At 36.2% G+C, this 9,107-nt stretch overlaps 1 protein-coding gene across 2 annotated transcripts in view; it reads left to right on the top strand.

Moving 5' to 3' along the window:
- Positions 1-9,107, top strand: part of LOC106883872 (myb protein) — a 161,502-nt gene that overhangs the window by 91,982 nt on the left and 60,413 nt on the right. For both annotated transcript variants that reach the window (XM_052973208.1, XM_052973207.1), the window contains exons 6-7: positions 2,278-2,356; positions 2,441-2,574. In XM_052973208.1, the coding sequence (XP_052829168.1) occupies positions 2,278-2,356; positions 2,441-2,574 (213 nt within the window). The remainder of the gene's footprint in view (positions 1-2,277; positions 2,357-2,440; positions 2,575-9,107) is intronic.

Genomic DNA, 9,107 nt, shown 5'->3' with positions numbered 1-9,107 from the left:
TACATTTGTGTGTATACATGTATATATATTTGTTTATATGTATATACATGTGTGTATAAGCATGTACGCGCATGTGTGTGTGTGTGTGTGTGTATTCAGGCTGAATTCCTGGTGGGCTGTTAAGAGTTTGTTTATGAGGTGCTGCATTTGCTTCTCATAGTGTGCTGTCAATGCTGCATTGTCCACAAACAACATTTCTCTGGTGAGTATTTGAAGAATCTGGATTTTGCTTTCAGCCTTGAAAGACCAGATAGTTTTTTGTTTGATCTGATGTGTAGTTGACACTACAACTGCATTATTTAACATCACTGCAAAAGGGATGCCAAACAGGGTGAGGGCAAAGACATAGCTCTACTTTACACCACTGCATATGTTAAATGCCTCCAATTAATAGCCATCAAATTGAATGACACCTTCCATATCTGCGTGAAATGATTGGACTATCCTGAGAAATCTTGGAGGACATTCAACCTTGGCAAGGATTTTGAATAGGCCATCTATTAACTAGCTCAAAATCCTTTATGAGATGAATAAAGTTGATGTAGAGTAGTTGCCTTTGTTCTCAGCACTTCTGTAACTGTCAAAAAGAGAGGATCATGTTGAGATTCATGATATCCCCTCTCTGCAATTTTATGTAGTCTGTTATTATATATTTATATAATTATAATTATAATTAAAACCCACAAGTCTTGTGAAATACAGCTGCCTGGGGTTTTCTGGTTGAAATAATAATTTATTTTATCATTTGTCAAGCTATTAAAAATGACAAGACAGTTTACCTGTTTTGAAAGCAGTTGACATTTGAATGAAAATGCACATACAGAAAAAGACAGAGGAAAACGCCAACATCCTCTCAAAGATTAGCCAGAGATGATTTTTAAAATGAGAATATCTGAAATAAATTTGACTGCTCTTACAAACAAGAATATTTAAAATGAAGCAGACGGCTCTCAAAAATTAAGTAAAAAAAAAAACAGGAAAAATAATCTAGAATCTTTGTTGGGTATTGGATCGATCCCAAAATCTAATCAATTCATGCCAGTCATGCGGCCAAAGATTCCTGAAAGTTTCATTCGAATCCATCCAGCGGTTCTTGAGATATTTTGTCCACGGACAAACAAACAAATAAATGTGACTGAAAACAATACCTCTGCCTTCACTAAGGCAGAGGTAATAACAGATAATAACTTTATTTATCAAAAAATGCTATGAGGTTAAAAATAAAACTTATTTTCTATAATGTTATTCAACAAAGCCACCTTCAGCTTCAACAACTACTTCTATATGAGATCTAAATCATCTACACGCTCGAATCAAGTGGTCCTGGTTCATTTTGACATTACTCTGATATGGCAGCTTTCAAAGACATGTAATTGTCCAATGAATTGATATCTGGGGAATTAGGAGGTCAAATGTTAGGGGTTATGTGATCATGAAAATTTTCAACCATGCATTCCTGTATTACTAGAGCCATGTGTGATAGTGCAGAGTCTTACTGAAACACATATGGCCTTCCATTGCATACACTGTCTATCCAGAGCTTAACAATTATTTGCAGGACCTCAATGTAGGCGGCCTTGTGGAAAGAAGTAAGGAGGTATCACATGTCCTTCGTTGCTGACAATCTCTAAAACCATTACTGTTGCAGGAAATTTTGTATGCATAACACTTGGAACTTCAGAAGGGTCAGCACATAACTATCTGTCATTTCATCTGTTAACTTATTGATCTTGGTCGAAGCTTTTCTTGTTTGAGAAAAATCAAATCAAATCTTCTGCTGGATTTTTCAATTTGTTTAAGAGCCTTTTAGATCTGATGTAGTGGACCTTTCCTCATCATATAAGACTTATATCTGGTGTCTTCATGGACAATATTTCTAACTGTTCCTTCTGACACATGGAGATCTTTTGCAATTGACCTCATGGACTTTCTGGGATTGTAATCAATGGTCTGTTGCTGGATAAATTCAGGTGTTCTGATGATTTCTGAGTGTTTAGAGTGCTTTTTATGCTTTGATACTGATGATACATTTCCATCTTCAGTCTCTAGCTCCTTACAAACTTTGTACATGAAAAATGTAGCAACTTTTCAAAATCGAAATATTTCTAAATCACAATGCTCAGCCTTTATAACCTCAATAACAGCATGCTTCTTCATTTCTTGAGTAAGATGAGGATCTGCCATTATCATTTTCTGAAACAAAAATTATACAGATTTAGCAAAAAATGCAGCAAATATCTTACTCACCATGTATAAATATATTTTTTTGAATTGCAGTTATGGACAATTGTGATATCAGTTTAAAAGTACAGGCAACTCCAGAACCAGACACAAACAAGAAAAATGTGGTTATATGGTAAATATATTTCTTTCTTTCTTTTCTTCTTTTTGAAAAAGATATGAATTATTTTATAAAACTTAGTGCTTTTTTTTCTTACAGTTCATCTGATACCAGTACTTGTGGTGAAGATATGGATAGTGGACTCATAGATTTTAACTCATTAGATCTGAATGATGTGACAGAAGATAATCCGAGTGTGACACCTAATAAATTTACAGGTTTAAATAAAAAAGGTAAAAAAATTTTATTTTAATTAGTGTGAAGTGGAGTAATAACACCAGTTATCTTTTCAGTTCTGTCAGTGGAATAAATGCTGTTTAGAATTATATAAAAATATTTGTTACTCATAAAATTACAATTTGTAATGTATATTATACTAGAATTCAAAATTGTTGTATATTATACTAGAACTCAAAATTCCTTGTCTTGCCAGTTACTTGGTGACCATGCTGGTGTTGGTGCCACTTAAGCCTAGTGTAGTCTTCTGCCTGACCAGCTCCTGTCAAACCGTCCAACCCATGCCAGCATGAAAGGCAGAAATTGTGATTATTACAATACTTTGGCTTCTAATTGGAGGTATTGTTTAAAAATGTACATGATGAAAGTTGCTAATGAGAGTATGAGGATGTAAATGAAAATGCCAAAATAACAGGAAAATAATTGCTTATTTGTATCACATTGTTTACATAATTTTTGCCTTTCATTGCCTTTTTATACTTCTTTTATTGTCATCCTCATTCACTAACCACGCTTGAACACATTCTCTCTTCTAAGATTTTTTTGTCTGCTGTTTTATTTGCATGTTGTAGTATAAGCCCTTTGTTTTAAATCTAGTTTCTTTTCCTTTTCATCATCAGTTTCATAATCTATTCTTTGAACTGCTCTGTGTCCCATTTCTATCAGTCTTCTCTTTCTTCCTCAGTTTTATTTTGTAATTTAGTTGTGTGTCTCACTTGTTCTAATCTTCTTTGTTCCTCACTCATTCTGTATCCTAATTAAAGTTCTCTGTCTAACCTGCTCTTTTATACTTTTTTATTTCTTTTCAGCAGCTTGATTCAACCTTATTCTGTATCTCTGTCTTGTTGCCTTCTCACAGTTTCATCTTGGTTTTCCTGTCAACATCACAGCCACATAGTCTATGCTTGCATTTTGTGTCATTGCACTGTTCTATCTTAGCGTTGTCTTTGTTGCTCTCTTTGGGTCTCCACTTCTTACTCTTTGCCATTGTTCTATTGCTGGGGAGATTGAAAAAATATGTTACGAAGTAAGATTTTTAATGGTGTTAGTGGGAAAGATCAAATCAAACTTAACTGTCATCAGTCTGTAGTATAACAGCAATTTGCTTCAAAAGAACTGTTTGTGCTACAATATTATTGAAGAAATCTTATAAACGTTGTGATGCATGGCAAAAAAAGAAAATAAGTTTGGTTATTTTGGAGCCTTAAAATAAGTTGTATGTGTGCTATGATAATATAATTTATGACACCAATGAAATATATATTTTGTTTCAATACAAGTGTTACATATAAATGCATAGAGAATGTTGCATATAAGCATGAAAGTATATGCATGCAGTGTATAAGTAAATATGTTAAAGTTGAATGCATGATAATTCCTGGTAAGTTGAATCTAAAAGTTAATAATGGAATATATGAAGTCGAATAACTAAATGTAGAAGTGTATATACAATTAGATATAGCATATTAAATATATATTGATGACACATTGCATGATATATATATATATTGGTTAGATTAAATTTACTTTTGAAAAAAAGGAAAAAATTAATATGATAGAGTTTATGAACACAAAAAATATTATGTGAGCAGAATAAACTTAATGAAAAGTAAATAGAACTAACTACTCTGTTGGATAATTTAGAAAGTAAATCATATAAAGGGGAACAACGTGTAGAACTTAGAAGGGTTGGATGTTACAAATGCATGCATACATACATACATACCCACCCATCCAATTAATGGCTCATATTTTAATCATTCAAATAATCCTATTCTAGGTATGCTTGGTGCTGTTAAACCTCTTTAATGAAGCATTTACTTCACTATATTTACCAAATTAGTTTTGAGAGAATGATGTATAAGTATGGAAATTAACTTATCTTAAAAAAATAGTTCATACTGGAAATTATTCACATAATGTACAATTGTTACATGAATGTCATCATCATAAATATATTTGCTTTTCCAAGTTGCTACCATCCTAGATGGGTTAGAGGAACATGTCTCACTTATGTTCCAGGTTTTGGCATGACTTCTATGACTGGGTGTTGTTCCTGTTGCTGACACTAAATAGAATGTATTTAGTGCAATTTATCATGGCACTGCCAGAACTGTAGAGGTTATCTTCCAAGTAAGACTGAAAAGCCCTTTCTACCTTACACTGTCTCAGTTCATTCATTAGCTCCAGAGTTTGTTTCACTCAGGAAAGTCTAAAAAGAGTCTCCTCTTCCCTGCATTGTCTTTGTTGTTCACTCCTTTCTCATACAACATGGTGGGCAAGGTGCCAGAGCAAGAAGGTGATAGTGGAAAGGATATGAGAACCAGTGTGATAGAAAGGTGTAGATTTCTGCATAACAATTGAGGATGAAGAGCACCATGGCCAAGAGGGTGACAGAAGTGAAAATAATGAGAGAATGAGAACCAAAATAAGTCATTGAGGTTAGGAAACTGAATAGAACAGCATGGGAAGAGAGTAATGTGGGAGAGGGAGTGTTGGATAGTAATAAAGAAAAGTGATTGTAGGGAGAGAGAGATTACATAGTATGATTAGGAAAGAAAGCATGATAGTAAGGACCCCTCCATACTACTGCCACCTCACCTAATCTATCATTTTACATCTGCTCTTTTGTGCTTGCATGGGTTGGGCAGTTCTTCTCTAGATTCACATTTTGCCACATATCATAATCTTACATTATTTACATTTGATGGATATTTGCCCTCATCTTATTTGTTGTTAACACAACATTTCGGCTGATATACCCTCTAGCCTTCATCAGGTGTCTTGGGGAAATTTCTGTAGTCTTTTGATAGCGAACTTTTCTTCCTATAGAGTGACAATTCCATCATAATACTTCCAGCGGACAAGGGGAATGCTACAGTGGTGATGAACAAGTCTGACTACTCTGAAAAATTGGCAAGTCTTAAAGTGATGGTAGCTACAGCAAAGAAAAGAAAGACCCTACTTTGAAAACAGAGGGGAAGTTATCACAGATCTTGATCATGAACAAGGATCACTTTACACCAATGAAGTACAGACAACTGACTCAACACATGTACGGTCTCCTTAAGATTCACAAGGATGGTATTCCATTAAGACCTATAGTGAGCTGTAGAGGTTCAGCATGTCATCCACTGAGCCGCTTCCTTGTGGATATAATCAGTCCATTAGCTGGAAAGTCAACATCTTATGTGAAGAATTCCACCCACTTCACAGAATTGATCAAGGATACCCCCATTGAATCCAACCAGATGGTGAGTTTAGATGTGATAAGCCTGTTCACCAAAGTCCCAACTGGTGAAGCACTATCGGTGATTCAAGAAAAACTAGTGACAGACACCCATCTAAAAGAACACACTAGTATACCAATAAGAAACTTGATGGAAATGTTGACCTTCTGTGTAGAAACTACCTACTTCAGTATGGACACTAATATATATCGACAAGAGGAGGGTTTAGCTATAGGTTTGCCATTATCACTGATAATAGCCAATATATACAGGGAGTGCTTTGAGAATTTGGCTTTAGGATCAACACCACTAATACCAACACTATGGCTGCGATATGTTGATGATACCTTTATACTCTGGCCCCACCAGGAAGATATTCAAGTGCTGTTAGTTCATGTGAACTCAATAAAGCCATCCATACAGTTCACAATGGAAAAGGAAAAAGACAATCAACTAGCATTCCTGGATGTATTAATAACACGCACCAAGTATGGATTCAGGACATCCGTATACTGCAAGCCGACCTTCATTGGGCGATACCTAAACTTCAATTCCCACCATCCATACAGTGTAAAGAGAGGGATTGCTCAGTGCCTAAAACATCGTGCAAAGAATATAAGTAGCGATCGTGCTACACACCACGAAGAAATGATCAAGCTCAATAACAAAATCTATTAAGCAACAACTACTCCAAAAACATACTACCCATTCCAATTAGGAAGAAAAGAAAGGATGAAACTAATAAACTGTCCACAATCTGTCTACCCTATGTGAAAGGTCTCTCTGAAAAGATACAAAAGGTATGTGGCTCATATGACATCAGGACAGTATTCAAGAGTAACACAACACTTTGCAAATATCTCCTTCGGGTAAAACCACCAATAGAAGAGAATATAACTAAAGACTGCGTGTACTCCATCCCATGCAGCTGTGGTAGGTTATACAAATGAAAAACATGCTGCCTCCTCAAAATAAGGGTAGACGAACATTGCAAAGCTGTGAAACAAGGAGATATTGATAAATTGGGTATAGCTGATCATATATGGAAAAATGGAGACCACCTCCCCCTGTGGGATGAAGTTAAAATAATAGACAGAGAACACCATTGGAAAATACGATAACTAAAAGAAGCAGGATATATGCTAGACCGAGTGCAGATATGTGTAGCATATGGGAACTGGTATTAAGGAAGGATAGGAAAATATTAGATTTATAAGCCCTAAAATTCACTCCATAATTGCCCACGGGCATATGATGTAGTGGTTAAGAGCATGGGCTACTAAACCCAGACATTCTGAGTTCGATTCCAAGCAGTCACCCGAATAATAATAATAATAATATCAAAAAATACCTTTGAAATGAGAACTCTGGTTTGAAACTTCCCCAAGACACCTGATGAAGGCTGGAGGGTGTATCAGCCGAAATGTTGTGTAAACAACAGGCAAGATTAGGAGAAATATCTGTCAAGTGTAAATAATGTACATAATTCCTCATCTCTTAAATATAGAACTGTATTATATCATAATCTTTTATCATCGCTATTGTGGAAGTACAACTTTTCAAGATAAGTCTTTAATTTCATTCTCATGTTTTCCTTGATCTCCTTCTTCTACAGGTTTGGTTCATTTGGAGTGCTCGGCATTTCTCTGTATGAGCGACTTTTTCCATAAATATACTTCACATGCCTGTACTGCGTCACCTCTCTTGCATACTGTATTTGCTTCTTATATCCAGTTTTTCTGTCAGTTCAATTATGCTCCATCATGCAAATCCACTAACATTTCAGTCATATCTTTCTCACTTCATATCTTTCTGGCCTTGACAAATTCTCTATATTCAAGGCTCGTATCTCATTACCATTAAGCATTGATAAAGAAACCCTTTGTCATCAGCTGAAGTAATAACTCACCCAACTTATTCCACTCAGTTCTAAACCTTAAAACACTTGCTTCCACTGTTAATTAAGTTGTCCAGGTAACAGAAGCTATTAACTACTTAGAGGGAGCATTCCAACTTTGAGTAGGCATTCTAAGCAAGGGGCATTCCAATTTCTTTCATGTGTACTCACATGCTAACTATTCATGTGCATCTGGCACATATGAAGACTACCTTCTCTGTCAGTCTTCCTCTGATCCCACTACATCTCTTGTGTGCCCATAGTTTATGGTTGTTACTGTATGGAATTCCTACCTGCTCCCTGAGTATGGCTGCTTTACCAATAGCAAAGATTGTGGATTTTTTCTCTCTCACCTGCTACTAAATAAAACTTTAATTTTTGCTAGGTTCAGTTAGAAGCCCTTTGATTCTAGTTTTGCTTCTAAATTTGTAATTTCCTCTCAAAATCTCTGATGAGAGGTGGATCATTGATATACCAGAGATCTCACATGCAACCAAGAACTAGGTCCTAATGTGCATCAACCTGTATGCTAAATTCCACACTGAACTTATTGCTATCTCTCATCTAGTTGATAATACACTAATCCTGTACTTTTTTGCTTGTGTTTGTCCAAGCTATCCATCACAATAGGATTGATTACAGAAATGAAATTTAGGTATTAAATTTGACATGAGTAGGACATAAAGCCTTTTTTTTTTTTTTTTTTTTTTGATAATTTTATCACAGGTAATGCAATATATTCATCATCTCATCTAGGTCGTCGCATAGGATGCCCCTATTCATAGGGGTTTTGGTTGTGCATACTATAGGAGCTGCAGGGCACTGCTCCATGTGGTTCTGCAGTTGCCATTTAGCTAGGAATATTAGGGTCTCACCCATTATCTTACGTTCAAGATCCCCTGCAGGACATCCTGCTAGTTCAAAGCCAGGAATCTGATCTCTTAGGTCCTGCCGATAACTAAAGTCAGGTCGCTCTTGAGCACTACTAGTAACATGTAACCCAGTACAACCTGTCACATGGTCGGGTCATCGGCAACTAAACTGGCAACCCCATCAAGCCTGGGCAAAGTTCAGAGAGCTCTTACCTCTGCTGGCGACAAAAGGCCTCTCACTCAGAGTAAAAGGCAGACTGTATGACGCATGTGTACGAACAGCCATGCTACATGGCAGTGAAACATGGGCTGTGACTGCTGAAGACATGCGTAAACTCGCAGGGAATGAAGCCAGTATGCTCCGATGGATGTGTAATGTCAGTGTGCATACTCGACAGGGTGTAAGTACCTTGAGAGAAAAGTTGAACCTAAGAAGCATTAGTTGTGGTGTGCAAGAGAGACGATTGCGCTGGTATGGACATGTGGCAAGAATGGATGAGGATAGCTGTGTGAAAAAGTGCCACACCCTA

The sequence above is a fragment of the Octopus bimaculoides genome, chromosome 15 (genome assembly GCF_001194135.2).
Source record: "Octopus bimaculoides isolate UCB-OBI-ISO-001 chromosome 15, ASM119413v2, whole genome shotgun sequence".
Lineage (NCBI taxonomy): Eukaryota > Metazoa > Mollusca > Cephalopoda > Octopoda > Octopodidae > Octopus > Octopus bimaculoides.
The sequence above is the reverse complement of the archived record's forward strand: the minus strand, read 5'-3'. Positions and strand labels throughout refer to the sequence as shown.